The 19082-nt window shown below is 44.0% G+C and overlaps 1 protein-coding gene across 3 annotated transcripts in view; it reads right to left on the bottom strand.

Moving 5' to 3' along the window:
- Window positions 1-19082, bottom strand: part of HJV (hemojuvelin BMP co-receptor) — an 89314-nt gene that overhangs the window by 17290 nt on the left and 52942 nt on the right. For all 3 annotated transcript variants that reach the window (XM_078671521.1, XM_078671523.1, XM_078671522.1), the window contains one exon: window positions 7296-7490. In XM_078671521.1, the coding sequence (XP_078527647.1) occupies window positions 7296-7389 (94 nt within the window). In that variant the 5' untranslated portion in view covers window positions 7390-7490. The remainder of the gene's footprint in view (window positions 1-7295; window positions 7491-19082) is intronic.

The following is a 19082-nucleotide window of genomic DNA, read 5'->3' as shown; positions in this document are numbered from 1 at the left end:
ACTCAGGTGATCTCTGCTGGTAAACTTGCATATGATGGCCACTATTGTAATATTTTCCGAAGTGGTCACTATTACAACACCAATAATATTAGTAGCTTGCAATGATTTCCAATGAACATAAGTAGCTCGTATTACAGAAAAGCAAGTTGTGTAAACATGACCTTTGTTGTTTTTTAGATTCCATATAAGAATCACTGAATGGCCTTTTCTCTATGCTCCTCTTGTCTTTCATTTATAAAGCACTTCCTGTCACCGGTTGTTAGTTTTGTGCTGTAAATGAAAGTTTACTATAACTTAAAACAGGTACATCCAGCAGATGGCACACAGATTTGAACATTGATGTGCAATAAATAAAGCTAGATTTAGGCTAATTAGAAATTTTAATTTCCCCCTTAAACAATTGCATTCAGTACTGGTTAGTTACACACAAACGGGATTCCCCCTATGCACTTGTATAATATTATTACCCAAAGCATTTGTGCCCATTGCGCAACCTGCAATGGATGAAAAGCAGAGACTGCCTAACTGGGTATTGAAACCAGTGATCTGCATGTCTCTAAGAGAGTTCTAAGATCACTGAGCTAAATTTCCAGATTGGTAGTGTATACTTAACTAGAAGACCGCGGAGGGGGACAAGACAATATGTTGTATTGTGGCAATCTGCGAAGTGGCATGGCAATGAGTGTGTGGAAGTTGGTTACATCTGCTTTACTCGTGCTATAAAAGGGAACCCTCCTAAAGAGGGTATAAAATATCACATCCTGGCTAATGTTACTGTGTCCAAAGTAATTATAAGTTCAACATTTGCTTACAATTCTTAGGAAATGGGGACGATCCAATGACTCCTATGGAGAGTGGAAATTAACTAATTTCAAGGTTTGTCCAATGTTATTGACATCTATAAAGCGATCTTTAAATTCCATTAGGTTTAACTCGTGCCTTTTGGCCTATAAACTTTACATCCCCGCACCTCAACCCCCTAATTCACTTCCAAAATATTTCCATCCAGGAAACTCTCTCTCCAATCCTCAAAATGCGCTCAACTATAGTAGTGTGCTAATCCACTCATGATTGTTCCAGTTTTAAAATACTTGATCACGGGAATTTAAAATGCACTATTTTATACAGTTCGAGGAAATATGCCTTTGAAGTCAATCTATAAAAGCCTTTCCATTGGTCTTTAATACCACCATTCTGTGGGCAATATTACTATCTCAATGTGCCTTTGAAACAATTATAACAACAACCTTTAAATGGTGAACTTTATGAAAATTGGTTACATTTCCGTGAATATATTCCCCTAATTTTTCCTTTCCAGAAATGTCCCCTTAATTTCCAGAATGAGAACACCTACAGCCAAATGCAAAGCAATATTTAAATGCTATCATGTTTTAGCCAATGATATTGGTCAGTTTTCCATTAAATCATTAAATGTTTGCCAACGTTTGGAAACAATACATCTGGTTGGGATATATGATTATGGCAGCACACTACAGGCATATCTGTGATTGGGCATGGGGATTATGACCCGGCTTCATGTTATATCTGTAATGAAATGTACAGGATTTGAAAATCGCAGTGTGGCCCCATTTTATCCTTTGGCCCTTAGAAATGTCAAGTTTCCTCTGCATGCATGCTTATTGACCAAAGACTGCATAAGATTATAATTGTGTAGATTACAAATAGTGTTACTATATATTGCATTATTAATGGTATACATGTTGTTAGTCTAAGTTTAAACATTTCATGAATTTCTTGCATAGCTTACGGTTGCTTTAACTTGTAAGTGCATTGACTGTATTGTATAGTTGTCAATATTCTTCCCATATTTACCAGCGGGAGCTGGGGGTGGAACCAGGAAACTGTAATCCAGTGACCCATTTGAACAATCGTGCAAGCCACCTAAGCATCGTATTAGCCAGGGTAGTACCTGAGACCTTTTCACTGTGTCTACTGAGTCCTTAACTTCCTTTTTTTTAATCATTTGTCCTTCTTAACTGACCAACTTGATTGTATCTTCTTCCCCAGTTGCAATTATAGTCTTGTGCCTACGTCTCTCTCATCCCTACCTGGCTTACTCTAGGGGCAAGGCGGTATTTTAACTTTTTTTGATCTGAATATGAGTAAGCGCACTTGTGTAGCAAAACATCTCCAAGTGTCCAATGCTTCTCCTCTGCCCCCAACCTAAATTGACAGGATTCTCCAGAGGGATATAGGGGTGGTAATGACCGAAATAGAGCTGACTGAGAGGCGCCTGTCTCTAACTCCAGATATATTCTGTGAGGTGACAGTGCCATCGACCTCCCAAGCCGTAACCCCTGGATCTGAATCTTGGTTAGTAGAGACTATACCTGGGCCAACAGAGTTCCTTCCACCTTCACCTCAAGAACTACCAGCTACATGGAAGTCTCACTTCCAAGCTCTATACTCCACTGAGGAAGTTACAGACTCAAAAGATGAAACATCTCTAACAATTCCTGGGATTGTTTTCAAAGAGACCCAAGGGTTCACTCTAACAGAAGTCTTAAAAGCAACCAGGAAGCTTCCCCTTGGTAAAGCCCCGGGATTAGACAAGATTACAGGGGAACTATTTTGGGCAGAACCAAATATATGGGGAATCTACCTTTGGGCAATATTTAATGCTATCCTGAGAGGTATAGTGATCCCGGATACCTGGCTAGGGGCTGAAATCTTCTCAGTCTTAAAAAAGGGCTCACCTCTCCTGCCGAACCAACTATAGGCCGATCAGTTTGATCGATGGCACCCAGAAATTGTTTGCAAGGATCCTCGATCGTCTTCATGTGTGGATGAAGAAGTGTGAAATTTTGAGTGCTTATCAAGCTGGTTTCAGGAAAAACATCTCCACCACTGACCAAATTTTCAGGCTCCAATTACTATATTGGAAGACGGTGTCAATAGTGGGTGGCAGCCTCTTTTTTGCTATTTGTCGATCTGAAAACGGCCTTCGATTTGGTCCCCAGAGACAAACTGTGGGAGATTCTTAAACAACTGGTAATCCCCCCTACCTCTGACATTGATCATGAGAATGCACATGGCAAGTTTGCCCAAGCAAGGTATGGGAAACTTGGGGAATAAACCCCTCGCTTCTCCAGTTAACAGAGTAGTAAGGCAGAGGTGTGTGCTTGCCCCTACCCAGTTTTGTCTTTTTATCAATGCGCTGGTTGCCCAATTAAATGAGGTAGAGGACAACAACTCCCCAAAGCTGGTGCACAGTAAGGTGCCAGCAATGATGTTTGCGGACGACACGTTGCTGTTATCTAATTCGCCTATGGGCATCCCGAGGATTCTTGACAGTTTTGCAACATTCTGTAACAGCAGGGGGCTGGAGATTAATACATTAAGGACCAAATTTACGGTCTTCAACCCGGCCAAAACATCCCGTCCAAAACCATCTCTAAATGGTACCTTGCTAGAGAGTGAGACTGTTTTTGACTATCTTGGTGTCACGCTGTCCGAAACGTTTGAATGGGGCCCGCAACTAGCCAAAGCAAGCCTCAAGCTAGCCCAGACGTTGGGGGAATAACAAAAATATATAGGAACTCCTCCCACAAACCGGCTGAGCCAGTGGCTGAGATTTACAAAGTGCAAGCCAGGAGCGCTGAAATGTATGAAGCTGAACGTTGGGGTCATTGTCCCACTCACTGACGGACTGTCCAAAATAGAGAATACATTTATGAGACAGCTGTTGGGCCTTCTGCCAAGTACCTCCCTCATCCCCCTATGCCTGGATCTAGGAATCAGACCTATTGCAGAGGAGACTGGACTCAGACCGTTAACCTTTTTGCGTAGACTGTGGGTGACCCCGGAACTAGCAGTCTACCAGTCAGAACTAAAGGAGATTTTTGGTCTCCCTGGTTTGGGCAAATTACCATGATTTTTACATATAAGGGATGTATGCTAAAGGGTAGGTATTCCAAACTTATGGAACAACCCCGAGGTAGTGTGCCCAACAATCTCACGCCTAGAACTAGTAAGAGTTTATTGATTGCTCAAACTAGCTGATATCCAGATGAACACTAAACTTTGTCACCTAGCAGCTGATTTTTTAAATATTAAAGCTTAGTACCTCATTGAGCCTTTTCTGGATGATATTCAACCTACCATGGCAAGGAAGTTATACATCCAGTTTAGAATAGGGACCTTGCCGCTTTGTGTCTTCACTAATAAATGGGTAAAAGCCCCCTTGGGTGCCCGCTTGCAACTGTGTAGATGAGACTGATATTCATGCCTTTGTCTTTTGTCCTGGCTATAAAACAGCCAGACGGCGATGGCTTGCACCACTTTTCAAAAATGTGGGGTGTAGGCAGTGTATGGAGGCATTTAGAATATTGAGAACTGATACTTGCCCACCTATTGTTTTTGCAGTGTCCCGATTCTTGAACTCAATATGGCATAGTGGTAGAGTGCTGTTAAACTCACCACTGCAAGTATAACATTCCCTCAATATACACTTTGTCACATTTTAATCATTTTGAACTCGTTGAACTCGTTCTTAACTCACTCTTAACCCTTTTTACATTCCAAAAACTAAAATTATTGATGACCTGGAATTCAATCATATCAAAATGATATGTGGCTATTTAGGGTATTTGCTATGGTAGTTGCTGGAGGTCGAGAAGAAGCTTTGTATTTTTAGAAGCCCCCACCCTGTGATGAATTTTAATGTTGTCAATAATCAAGTGCTATTTGCATTTAATCTTTTTGTATCTGTTTTGTTATGTGTCTTTTGCTACTGTTTGTACTATCTACTTTTTATGGTCTACATCAACCGAAAAAAAATAGTTGGAATGGAATGGTATTGACTTGAGCTAAGAAAAAAGTCATTAAATAAACTTGACATGGCTTAATCATTGTGTTTATTATAAGAGTGTGTTTATTATTTGTAACCAAGATCAAAAGTCTTTATTAGATGCATCTGGGACGTTACATAATGTTCACATTATTTATAAAGAATCTCTATCCCAAAGTGACCTGGTGTAAGTCGGATACGTATTCCTAAATTTAGGAATATTTGAATGGTGACTGCTCAATGTCATAAATATTAAATTGCTCTTGACTGCATTTGCTATCTCAGCAGATGCAATTGGTTATTAATGATGCTGGAAATTGCAACATCTTAACCTGCAATGGTGTAGCCAATTCTTATTTGTTTCGTTTATATATCTGCTGTATTTAGATATTTTTGTTTTATGTCCAATGGTATTCTTGGAATTGGAATGATTATATCTGAAATTGTTCAATACTTGCTTTGTTACTAATTTGTTATGCCATATGTATGTCTGTATTTCCTTGGCACTCACTACTAAATATATAGCTATATTTCCACCCTTCGATTCCAGAACTGACCTCGGCACTGTGCACCCACATTAGCAGCTGGGAGGGACAAGTTGTTTGGACACAGCTCACCTTGAAGAAGTAAGTTGGGCACTTTTTTACTACTCAATGGAGGTCGGAGAGAGATCCGGTTCGGGCAGAAGTGCACAGGTCGAGTGGACAGAGGCTGTTGTCCCTCGTGGTGCTACAATACCATTCTTAATTATCACACGGGGTGTACCAGACCTGGGTCGTTTCTCAGAGAGACCTTTATGACATTGTTCTGTGTGCCTTTAATTAATCACCTTGTCATTTTCTATCCCTATGTCTCGCAGTTGTGACTGTAGGGAGCTGTCCTTGCTCCCCGGCCAGTTCAAGTTTTGATTTTAAATGAACTCGGTAAGATTTGCAGAGTAAGTGGTTGTGTTCCTGTCTCCTAGCACTGATGCCTGATTTTTTACTTGAGTAACCTTTTATTTATAAACGAGTGCAGATTGTGCGCTCTTTTGATTAAATACACTGCAGTCCTTAAGAATTACACATTTGGCCTGTGGCGGTGACGCGACACCCTTAAGGAATCGCTGTTCTGATCGGGTAGGTGTTCACCACTTTGGATGCTTGTGTGTTTATTCACAGAGGGCACTGTACAGTTTGTTTGATACTTGTTTTTATTAACTTTGTTACAGGTTCCTCTTGGAGAGCAAGGCGCTCTACCACATATTATCTTAGTAGGTACTCAGAAGGGTGACTTCCCTTTATCCTTGGATCATTTCTCATGTGAGTCCTGATGAAAGCCGGGGTATTTATATTTTGCTGGCTGAATCATGTCGACGGTTTTGAAGAATGGAGGGATAGGTGACTCATCATAGTGCCCCATACCACCATCCACTGGTCTTGAAGTGACCTTTTTACTCTGGACAGGGTATCCAAGATTAAAGTTGTATTTTGGATTCCCTGTGACTAGTTTTAATCACTGTTTCTGCACCTATGTTCACTTGTGATCCCATACTGTTTTCACTTACGTGTTGTATTGTCTTCCCCCTCCCTATTGCTCCACCTCCAGCGTTGGTCAAAGCGGAGGTATGTTAGCAGCCCTATGATGAAGCATGACACAGTTCGCTGTGTGTGAGGGCACTTTTAAAACCCTTGTGTGTTCCCCCAACCATTGATCACAGTGATCATCAGTACACAGTCCCCCTTCTATTTTGTGGGTAAATAGGTGTTGCAGGAGGTTGAAGTGGGACATTTTACCTCCTACCGCTTACTTTCTGTGTGAGTTGCCATAATCTCATTGTCAGAATATTGTCTGACATAAAAATCATGGCCTAAGTATAGTCTGCAAATATATTGTCCCACTGGGGTTAATAATGGAAATATACCCCCCAAAAGGGCAAGGTTTTTGTAAACAATATTTAGAGCCTTATTTTAATGTCAGACGATATTTCTGTGTATGATGTATTTTGACATGTAACCCACAACTGGAATACATGATAATCCAAAAGTAAATACAAGGTAACGGACCAATCGGTTAGTACTTCACTCTCTTCCTGCTGGCTTATAGGGATTGTCATGCACAAGACTCCAGCACCTGTCACCTTTCGGTGCCTCTGGTTACAGATTCGCACAACGTTTTGAACAAATGGAGGTGCACTGAACATAATACAAAAGTCCAAATTATTTTCTTTATTTTTCAACTTTTATTTCAAAAACTGCTGTGGTTTTGAGGAAAGAAACGCGTTGGATGTCTCTGTGCACCTCTGTCAAGTTTGAAATAAAAGACGAAAAAGAAAGAAAATTATTTGGACTTTTGTATTAAGTTCAGTGCACCCCCATTTGTTCAAAAATACATGATGGTCACCAGATGATGAAAATGCATCTTTATATATCATGTTATGTGTTGAATAATACTTCTGCGCCTGCTTAGGCAAGAGAAGACAGTCGTGTGATCTGAATAGTCTTACCCTGTTTGCAGAGGGATATTAATAGAAGGACACTAAGGACCAGGTGAACACACTGTGGTGATCCTAGGAGACTTCGAAAAGCTGACTTCCCCATTCCAGTCCATTCAGGTTTGGCAGGGATTTCCTTCCTCCCTCTACTTCATTGTTTCATTTATAGCTTATTGGCTGCTCTTCCAGGCCAGAGACCCGCCGTTTCTGAAAAAAAGCAATACTTTTAAGTTAGCGGTAAAGCAGATCGGGCCAGAAAATTACAAAGATTATGCCTGGGTCACCATGATTATATATTTGTACTAATATTTGTCTTACCCAGTGATGCACACCTAAGGTTTTTAAAAACAGACTAGAGAACAGATGCAAGAATCCCATTTCTATAAGTGGTAAGTGAAGTTGTGACATTTGTGTCCTGCATAATCATTTTAGTGACTCTAAAGTACCATCCACTTGGCAGTGGTGGCCACTACAAACAAAAAGTGGTAGGGGCGGGTGGAGTGGGCGTGGGGGGAGCGTGAGATGGGGAGCGCGGGGGAGTATAATAATATATTTTTTTTTAAAAGGAACTTACCTGAAGCTGCTGGCCACCTCCCGTGTAGGGTCGTGCCTCAGTGTTCTTCCTGGTCCCAGCAGACACCGGGACGGCATCACAGACTTCCTGTGCAATCCCCATGCTGTTTTCATGCTATGAGAGCAGCATGGGGATTGGCCTGAACAGGCTGGTTTGACGCTCTGCACAGGACAGCGACTCTGTGCTATTTCTCCAGCCCGGTTGTTCAATACAGCTGGGTTGGAGGAACCTAAGTGCTCATGTGTGTTTGGCTGGCCTAAGACGGCCAGCAAAACACACATGCACCTAAAGAAGTGCACCAACCAGTCCTCCTGCTCCCCCCATGGCCCTGGCCCGCCCCTCCCTATGCACACTGGCTCAGCCAGCATGTGAAATATAAAACAATGATAGAATATAGTTTTATTTTTCAGCTGCTGGCTCTGAGCCAGTGGCGCGATGCTCCTCCAACACTGCTGAGGAGTCAGCCCTGCCACTTGGTGAGCTGGTTAGGGTGTAGGTACACATTTGTCTTTAGATGGGCTTATAGGAAAGATGGCACCCAGAATTAAACAGCGCTGACCATGTGTATGGGATTCCTTTCACCCCTCCAGAGGGCTGCCACCAGGAGGCGCACTGGGTGGCGCGCTGTCAGTGCGTCTCCTGAGAGCTCCTTTGTCTCTGCGCCCGCGTCTGTAATGCGGCATGGGCGCACATGCAAAATGATTCCCTCATTTGCATGGGGCACGACCCCATGCAAATGAAGGAATGTCCCTGAAGATAGCTCTGGCGCTTTATGTTGTCAGGGCTACTGATATTACAAAAGGGGCTGCACAAGCGTCTACGGTCCCTTCTGTAATACCAAAGTGACTAAGGGGCGCGCAAAGCAGGCACAAACGCCCGTTGCGCCCCCCCAGGGTACGTTCATAATACGGCAACTGATTGGATTTTAACCTGTGACCCTCTGGTCAAACGTAGTCTCCTGCAGCGGATGCATTAGTCCACTGAGCCACCAGACCAGTAGGATATAGCCTCCTGTCCGTAATCACTCCTCCCTGTACAGGGTCTGGTGGCTCCCTGAACTAAGGCATCCACTGCAGGCCTCTGTGTTTGACCCCACGTGTATAGGTTAGAATCGGGCCTGTTCAGCATTTCATTTTCCACGAGGTGGATAAAATGAGTGCCATTGAGTCAGCGAACAATAAACAACTGTTATTTAGCACCAGGTGCTCCTGGGTGAACGTGCAGTTTACAAACACACGCTATGCTGTGTTATTTTAAGTCTTGCTGTGTTATCGAGGCAACGTACTGTGAAGCCACTCACTATAGTAGCCTTGTCCAGTATATCTTGAGCTAGGTGAGTGCCAGGACTTGGCAGTCAACAGAGTGAGGAGTCTTTCTTCTCAAACCCTAACACCTCCACCCTCCAAGGAGTTAGAGCACCTAGGGACGCAAAGGGACGTATACCTAACGGTCGCTGCTTTACCTACTACATCTTCTTTCCAGCGTGTACCCTCCACTGATGAATATATCGATGAGGGAGACACTGCAGCTGTACTTTTATTACAGATGATGCTGAGGCTGGAGACTTATTACAGACTCCTTCAGGACCTAGTAACCCTCTAACAACTAACTTTTGTGTCAGGGACGGGCAGGTCTTTTATTCGACCCGGCATTTCCCGGTGTGCTGGAGCCCTTGGAGGTCAGTTTTGAAACACCAAGGCCACTTCATGTGCCTCTGTCACCAGGACTGGACTGGGGAACCACAAGCAGTACTAGGAAAAATGTTCAAACAAGCCCATCTCTCTTCGCCTTCTTGCACTATCACTCTCATTCCATCCATCCACTCTCGCTCTCTTCTTCTCTCCTCTCTCTATTTTCCCTCTCTGATTGCTTTCTCTTTACTATCCCTTCCTATCTTTCTCTTTCTCTTGAAGCCTCCCGGCTCCTGCTAAATTTACAGCATAGGAAACAATATAGTGCCGTGCAATCTTCACTGTTTTAATGAGATACAAAAGGTTTTGGAGAGACATACAAATATTTCCAGTTTGTTTGTGAAAAAGAACAATCAATGACAGGTGCATAAGAGATTTTCTGCCTATGTGTGGGGCCTATTTGTTGTTTTCTTTGCCTATGACATTCATGCCTCTCACAGTGTACACAGGCAGGGTAAATATGTATCAGGAGGACACCTCAAATATGGTGGGTCTTCTGATGCATGAAAGGTGATTCTCCGCCTTTGATTGACTGCAGTGGCTCCAAGATTGGTCAACCAGTAGTTCCCTCTGTTCTAAAGCAGGCAAGGATGTATATCTCTTATATTGTTCCACCGCACTCTAAATGTCCTTACTTCAAATGTAACTATAAATTTCCAAACAAGCCACTGATCAATATGAATGTTTTACATAAACAGTAATACAACCAAATATAAATAACTGTGGTGGTTCTTACTCCTGTGAAGCCCTACACAAGCCTTTGCCAATAGATGAGGTATGTATTCCACTAACCACCTGCACATCTTGTCCTATAAATGTACCAAAAATCTTATATTGGAACAGAAAGGGCCAATGAGTGGATCTGCAGAGGGTTCACCCCCACCTTGCTTTCCCTTTAGTATTACACTGTTCTTTTTCTTGTTTTTCACTTAAGCAGAAACAATGATCCATGCATGCTGTGGGATCCATGTGACACTGAATGTGACCCAGAGCAGGGCTTTTTGACTTGTAGGGGCAAACTATCTGCCCCCTCCTTTCCGAAACATGACAACCAACAGCTCATTGGGTTGTAATGCAGTGACAGTGATGACACCAGGAGCCTACTGCAAAGAGCCCACCTTGAGTCACAGCAGTGATCATGAAGTGTAGGTCAGAGTAGCCACAGACTGTGAGAGGTGACCCAACCATGACGCAAAACGCCTCTTTCGGTGCTTCAGTTCTTTTAGGTAAGTCTGCTGAATGCGGACATACCTTCTCAGTTCTGAGCAAAAGGACAGGCGCCAGTAAGCAAAAGAGAGTTGCTTACTGGCACTCCTGTGTTTAAAATTGACCCCCCCCCCCCCCAACTCCCCCATTGCTGCACTGGGTCCTTCACTCCATCCGTGTGGGATATGGATGACAATCATGAGCGCAACCAGCGTATGCATCGTAGGCTCTGCTGCATTGTGCATGTTACATGTGGCCGCGGTGGAATCCATTTTGATTTCCTGCACTGTAATGGATCCTCTGGCAGAGGGTTAGAGAGCTCTGAACTGTGACATGATTTGCAGATCGTGCCCACAACACTTAGGAGGTTCATTGTAGTCAACTAGGTCCTAGGGTGTGGTGGAAAGGAGGCAGAGGGTCTCTTTGTAGTGTGGTAAAACCCCTAGCCCCCCATGCTTCATTCTTTGCTAAAAGTGTTACCCACACCAGGTTAAGTGAGGAAGTCTTTCCCTTGTTGTGCCTGTGTTGTGGGTCTCCACTGTCAAGACCCTCCAAACCCCACACACCTTCCTACAGACACCAGAGCAACTGTGACTGGACCCGTTTCAAAGGAATAAGTAAGAGGCAGGACCAGCCTGAAGCATGTTCCAGAGTTGCACTTGTGAAATATTCAAAACTCTGTTTATAAACTTCAAGTAAGTAAGGGTAAAAACTGACCGCTAATGAGCCTTTATTGGTCTACTGGAAGCCAGTGTCCTGTCACAGTAGAGAAGGGTTAAGGTGCTTATGGAGCCATCCCATAGTATCTGGTTTTAAGTCAGTACTAGAACCACTCTCTAAATTCAGTGACATATTTCAGAGACCTATGGTAGAAGACTGTACCACCTAGATCAGAAATACCAAGGAACTGCATACATATCTTGTGGGTTTCTCACAAAAGAAGAAGGGCACCTGTACCTGCTCATCGCTGAGGAATAATGACCGATTTCAGCCCAGGCTGTCGAGGGTCACCTTTCAGTGACTGTGGGCACTTTGACCTACACATCTTGGTCACCTCTGTGTCCTGAGGTGGGCTCTTCACATTGTTTGGTTGGTGGAGGTGTGTTTGGGCCTGAGGATGACCGTCCCATTGAAGCAGCAGCAGATTTCGAGCAGCACAAACAGAGCTCAGCCTCTTTACCCGTGCTAGTGCTGCTGGCAGTCGTCTAGCAACAGTGTGCCCAAGCACTTCAGACGCAGATGTTGGCAACATCTACAGGCAGGGCAGGGGTAGTGTCAGCTCAAACTCACTGCTACTGCCTCCTTTAAGCACTAATAGGCCACGCATAGTGTGACCATTTGATATGCGTCCTAGAAGAAGCAGCCCAAGCTGTCCCCAATGCACGATAATTATGACCTGAATAGCTGCATACCATTGAAATGCCCTCTCATAATTATGTACAACATTTTGTAAAATGCTTTTTTCTGTTTCAGGTAAGGAATTGGTTGCACCCACATTCATTGACTGATGTGGCTTCATTGAAAACCGAGTTTCGACCTCACACCATCTCACTGAATAAGTCTTTGAAGGCTCAGTATCTACCCAGTGGCGTAACATTAGCCCCCGCAACCCCTGAGGTGCTGGGGCCCCTGAGCTCCAAGGGGCCATCTACAGCACTGTGAACGGTCGGCGGGTTCCTGGCTTGGTAGCTCGTGACTGGGTCCGAAGGGTGGGAGGGGCATCCATGCACTTTGCCGGGGCCCTCAAGTTTTGTTAACGCCATTGTATTGTGGAAGAGGTGTGGCGCAGCGGCCAGGGTGCCTGACTCCGGACCTCAGGGTTCATGGTTCGATCCCCGGCTCCAACAGCAGGTTAGCCCAGCACCATGTGACTCTGGGCAATAGCTTGCTTAATCTTCCCGACGGCCCCCAGCGCCGGGACACCTCTCTGGAGGTAGCTGTGCGCTTTACAAATGCTGGCACTTATCTTCCCTGGGAGTAAAGTGCCAAAGGGATGCACTTGGTGTTCGGTTCTGGTCTCAATAGTAAAGTATACCTCCAGGGGACACGTGGCTCTGACTATGAGGACCTGTGGCCAGTCACTCCTGTCTGCCTGGCACTCCTGAGGAAGTTCTAACAGCTTCTGTCGCTGCAGCATTGGCCCGCGGTCAGCTGTGTAGCGTTCCACTGAGATATCGAATGCAATGAGCACTGACGCAGAAGCTATGTCTATGGCTGTGAGCTAGTCATGTGAGACGTAGGCTGTGGCTGTTATAGTACCCTTTGACTATCAAGATCCATTTGGGTGTATGGGGATCTTGGGCGGAAAACCAAGGTCTCATGATCACTCCTAGGAATTACTGGGCTGAATCTCTTAATGTGGAGGCATGCACATATAAGGGATAGTCTCATGGGTCACATCTGACTACCTGGGGAAAAACGGAAAACTCACCTTGACACGCCGACATCGCCTGGGGAATAGAGGACGCCAAGCCGCCACCGCCGAGAGTCACTCTGCTTTCCAGTGTCGCGCCGCCGCTCCGGGAACCACAACACCCGGCAGGCCTCGCGGCGGCGCGTGATTGACGCAGGTGAAAGAGCGCCGCTGGCGCCATAAAACAGCTGACACCCCGGCAGAGCGGGGGAAAAACGGAAAACTCACCTTGACACGCCGACATCGCCAGGGGAATAGAGGACGCCAAGCCGCCACCGCCGAGAGTCACTCTGCTTTCCAGTGTCGCGCCGCCGCTCCGGGAACCACAACACCCGGCAGGCCTCGCGGCGGCGCGTGATTGACGTAGGTGAAAGAGCGCCGCTGGCGCCATAAAACAGCTGACACCCCGGCAGAGCGGGGGAAAAACGGAAAACTCACCTTGACACGCCGACATCGCCAGGGGAATAGAGGACGCCAAGCCGCCACCGCCGAGAGTCACTCTGCTTTCCAGTGTCGTGCCGCCGCTCCGGGAACCACAACACCCGGCAGGCCTCGCGGCGGCGCGTGATTGACGCAGGTGAAAGAGCGCCGCTGGCGCCATAAAACAGCTGACACCCCCGCCTCACGGGACGCGAGCGGGACGCCCGGGGCTAAGCCCGGGCAAAGGGCGGGCCCTCTACGGCCCTCAGCGGCAGGAGGCGACAGGGACTGGGCCAGAAACTCTGTTGGTCGCCTATGGATGCCTAAGGTACATTCCATTGCACAATTAAGCCACTGCTGTACTTAATATTTACATCTACCATTGTTTGTGGACATAGTCTTCCATTTTTGTAGTAGTATGAGGAAAAAAGGTCTTGCTCCTATTGGTCCTACTGCAAATACGATGGATAACTATATGGTTCAAACTGTGAAAAAAATTAATACACAGAGGAGAGAATCCCTGGGCCTGAGTCAATCACCAGACTTAAGACTTGTGAGCCCGACCATATCTCCCTCCACGGACGATATTACATCATCGGAAATTGACTGTGGAGCTCAATCCATCTCTTTTGTTAACCAGGATAATGGCAATCTTACTGAAAATATTGTGCCGAGCCCTGAGTTATTTATTGTGGACTCTGTAAACCACATAGGCAGTGACTCTGAAGTAGATACACAGGCTTGTCTTTCAGATGAAGACCAATCGACACTTGATCATGCCTCCCGGGCTGAATACTCTAGGGTAAAACCGCAGCCAAAACGGGGAGGGTTAAGATCAGGGGCAAGGAAGAAGAGGGCAAATACTCCAAAGGCTAATTTAAAGGAACATGCAGAGCGAAGGGCAACGTTTAATGTTGATGATGATTTATTCCTTAAAATTGCTGAACTAATAAAAGCAAAATTAAAGCCATTGTTAGACCTCTAATTGCTAAAATAGATAAATTACAAACTGAGGTCAAAAAGCTTGCTGGCCAGCAGAATAAGCTAGTGGAGGGAGTTGAAAATGTTTCCACCTTGATCGTTAATATGGGGAATAACCATGGAGAGCATGCTACCCCCGAGGGTGAAGCTACAGATGAACTATTTTCTAATAACTCCCGTACGCAAGTAGTGGCATTGGAAACTAATGACATAGCTGGGAAAGGGGCTGCTCCCTTAATAGTTGAAATTCCCCCAGAACAGCCCCTGCCAACAGACCCTTTACAATTTATAGTGGAAGCTTCCCCTGTTGTCCTAGTACTAGCTAACGTTCCCCCTCTAGAAGCTGGCATTGTGGAAACTCCTACAAATCTATCTAATAAGGCCTTGCAATGGCTTACACATAACATGAGACTAGCCCCAGGGGGGGCTCAGAAACTGGCTCAAGAGATCAAAAATGCAAAAAGGGTCTCCTGGCTAGGAAATCGTCCCAAGAAATTTAAAGGGGATTGTGTGGCAGTTAGTTTTTCACATATAGGTGTGTTGCCAAGCATCCTCACTAACTTACTACCGCCCCAACGTAGGAATGGCACTGTTGTTCCTCTAACTTTAAATTTTTTTTATGGAGAGCAACAGAATGTAACCTACCCCAGGACCCCAGCCTTTGGGAGGGATAACAATTGGGACTCAAACATTAGATGGGGTGGAGAACAACATCAAAATACCTCAAATCACCCAGCTCTCCCCGTTTATCAAAATCCTTTTGTACAGCCACTTTTGGTGTCTAATCGATATGCACCTCTGTCCTCTATGGATCAAAATGATTGACTTTTGCCTGATCACACAAGTCGTGAAGAGAATTGTGCATCAGTATTTAGTATACTTACCTGGAATATTGCGGGAATTAAGGCAAAAATAGGCAATGTTGCATGGTTAGAGTTGATGAATAAGTTCGACATTATTGCATTGCAGGAAACGTGGGACAAAAATAATTGCTTTTCTTTAGATGGCTATAGCCTTTTTTGTATACCTGCAGTGCCTAGCACTGCTGGAAGAGCTAAGGGAGGTTTGTTAACCCTCTTTAAATTGAATATTAATGGGAGCCTAAAGAAATGTGACTCGGGATCCGAGCATTGTTTAATTGTTGAACTTTCTTCTGTTGAATTCCCTAACATTTTATTCATACATTTTTATAATTCCAACGCATCTGATGGTACTTCACATAGCCTAGATAGATTGGATTTGTTCTTGTCAGTGTATAGTGAAAATGTTAATTCCTTTGGAATTGTGTTTTTGGGTGATTTTAATATACACCCGTGTTCACTAATGTGTGTTTGCGATGATGTAGATTCCCCCCAAACTGTTTGACTATTCATCTTGAACATAATAAACAGGGGGAATGTTTAGAGAACTTTTTAGCAAGATGGAACCTATATGAGTCTGGCTGCGGAGAGGGGGGGGAGAGGGCCCCTACATTTAAGGGAATTGACAATGGCTCTATTCTTGATTACATATTTATTTCAGCATGTTTTTTAGCTAAGGTTTTAATGTATAAAACTGTGGTTTCTGTTTTCAGTGACCATAATCCCGTCTCCTTGGACATTGTGGCCACAGACTTTATAGGGCAAAATAATGGCCCCTGTAGTTTCAAACATGTACTTAAGGCTAAAGACCAAGGACGCAGACTGAAATGGGACAGTATAATTCCTGAATCTTTCATACAGGAGGTACTCTTTGAGGCTGAGGGTGAAGTTGGAGTGTGCCTATCTAGTGGATCTGAAGATAGGGACGTAACATCTGCGTTCGCTAGTATATGTAGTAAGATCAATTCTAGGTTATCTGTCACCTCTATACCTAGGAAAATGCCCATCAAAAGATGGTTTGATCGCAGCTGTTCTAAAGCACATTCTGCACTGTTAAAAACCTTAAAAGTTGTACCGAAAGATCGTGAACTCATTATTACTTGTAGAGCCCAGTATAAAAAGGCCATAGCAGTTAGGAAAAAACAGATTAAAGACGAGGCCTGGATGCAGCTTTCAGACCCAGCAGTATTGAAAAACAGTGGAGAATTTTGGAAGATTGTCAATCAGCCCTTATTCACAGGGGAGGAAAACTCGCCCCTTGAACCTAATATCCCTGATGAAGGTTGGGTTAAACATTTTAGTGAGATCTATTCAGACCATACCAGTGGAGATCTTGGGGCCCAGGCGGTTGACACCAACGCTACTGGGAACTATTTGCACTTCGAAGTATCGGAAGTTTTAAATGCCATTGATTGTACCCTCAAGAAAAAGGCGCCAGGACCCGATGGTGTTCCTGCAGACGCTTTTAAATGCTTTCCTAATTTTTGGTCAAGATTACTTTGCAGGGTCTTTAATGCATTAAGCCATGATAATATTCCTCTGTCATGGAAATTATCTATTATTGTTCCTGTGTTTAAAAAGGGAAATAGGCAGGACCCTGCATGTTATAGACCAATTTCATTGATCGATTCATCAGTTAAGATCTTAGGAAGAGTCATACTAGCAAAATTAAATGATTGGGTTAACGAGAATGGCATTTTGACAAATGTGCAATACGGTTTTAGACCTAAAAGAAGTACCCTTGATCAATGCCTTAATCTCCACCTGCTGATTGAGAAATACACCAGGGCTACGGAGGGGTCCATGTACCTCGGTTTCATGGACCTCTCCTCAGCCTTTGATCTGGTCAATAGATCTAAGCTTTGGTCAAAATTACTGGAAATGGGCTTGGATAGGTCAATAGTCAATTTATTGGCTGACTTACATTCTGGCCTTACTGCAAAAATCAGACTCTCCTCCAAAGGAAGGTGTACTGATGTCTTCGCCTCAGAGAAAGGAGTTAGACAGAGGTGCATTATGGCGCCTCTGTTGTTCACATTATATGTGAACGCCTTGGAGCCCGCCCTTAGGGACGTAACCCTCGACATTCCGCGTGCGGGGGAACAGGGGATTCCTGTTCTCCTCTACGCGGACGACGCGGTTCTTCTCGCACGTACCGGGGTGGGACTCCAACGACTCCTGGACGCCTTTGAATTGTTTATGTGCTCTCTTGATCTGAAAGTAAACGCAAAAAAATCTCAAATTATGCTTATGGGCAGGGTAACTAGGAAAAATTATCATAAAACTTTTCTCTGTGGACAAGAAAAACTTGCTCGTGTAACCTCTTTTCCCTATTTAGGGATTACCTTTGACGAGAAGGGCAACTGGGGACCTCAGGTGAAGAATAGAGCAACCTTGTTAGCTAGAACATCTGCAGCCCTTCAAGGGTTTTCTAAGAAACTCGGGGCTAGGCCAATCACAGCCATACTGAAAATTTATAAAGCCAAATGTATTTCAGTGGCATCTTATGGCGGATCAATCTGGGGATATAAGGGTTTGGTTCCTTTACAGACGATGGAAAATACATTTTTCAGATCAATCCTCGGAGTCCCACAGTCAACCCCGTCCCACACTGTTCATATGGAATTAGGGGAAGGCTACATTACAGACCTAATAAAAATAGCACCGTTAGTTGCTTGGCTGAGGCTGTGGCTTAATAAGGAAATCCCCTTAAACCATATTATTATGAGAGACTGTCTGTGTTTGGACAAAGTTAACAATATTAGTTGGTTGACATACATTAAGGAAAACTTCACAAGGCTGGGGAGGCCTGAGCTTTATTTCGACGCAGACTCTATAATATCTAAAGATATAGAGTCCACAAAACTTGCAATGAAAGAGCTCCTATCTTTGGAAAGAGAAGAACGAGAGTTGAAAAAACCCAGTGTTAGGGTTGGTTTATTACTGTCTATACCCGATGGCCCAGAGAATTATCTGAATATAGTGACCCATTCTTATCACAGGTTTATTTTAACTCGTTTTCGTTTTAATTTGATACATTTTAACCTTGGTTTTTATCCTGTATGGAGTACCCCTGATAAGGCGTTACCATGTTCTTGTGATCATTTCTCCGAACAAAACACTATGCACTTTGTGATGTTTTGTAGTCACTACATTGATGCTAGGAGAAAGTTTCTGGTGCCTATTCTTAAGGAAGCTGGATTTATCCAGGTTAAACCTGCTCTTATTTATTTGCAGCTTCTACAGACTCCCAAGATCATGTCCTGTGTAGCTAGTTTCTTGGTTAGAGCTATTAGGAGTAGGAATGATAGATTAAAAAATGCTGTTGTTTTTCCCACATAGGTACCTTTTATGTATTTATTTACACGTATCTATATGTGCTTATATTAGGACTTGTAGTTATACATGATTTTTTCTCAGGGACCTTCGTGTCTGTAACGCCTATTTTTCAGGGATTTCCTCTCTCTAGTTTTTTAGTTTTTGCATTTTAGCACTTGTTTGCACTATAGCACTTTGCACTTTTCATCATCACATCATTATGAATTGTAAATTGATGTATGATTTTTATAGTACTGTATCTTAAATGTTTTTAGATGAATGTCTTTGTTGTATTTGCTGTATGTGTATGTTTGACCTGCCATTGTCTTTATATGA

Source organism: Lissotriton helveticus, chromosome 12 (assembly GCF_964261635.1).
Source record: "Lissotriton helveticus chromosome 12, aLisHel1.1, whole genome shotgun sequence".
NCBI lineage: Eukaryota > Metazoa > Chordata > Amphibia > Caudata > Salamandridae > Lissotriton > Lissotriton helveticus.
This window is presented reverse-complemented; position numbering and strand designations above follow the sequence as displayed.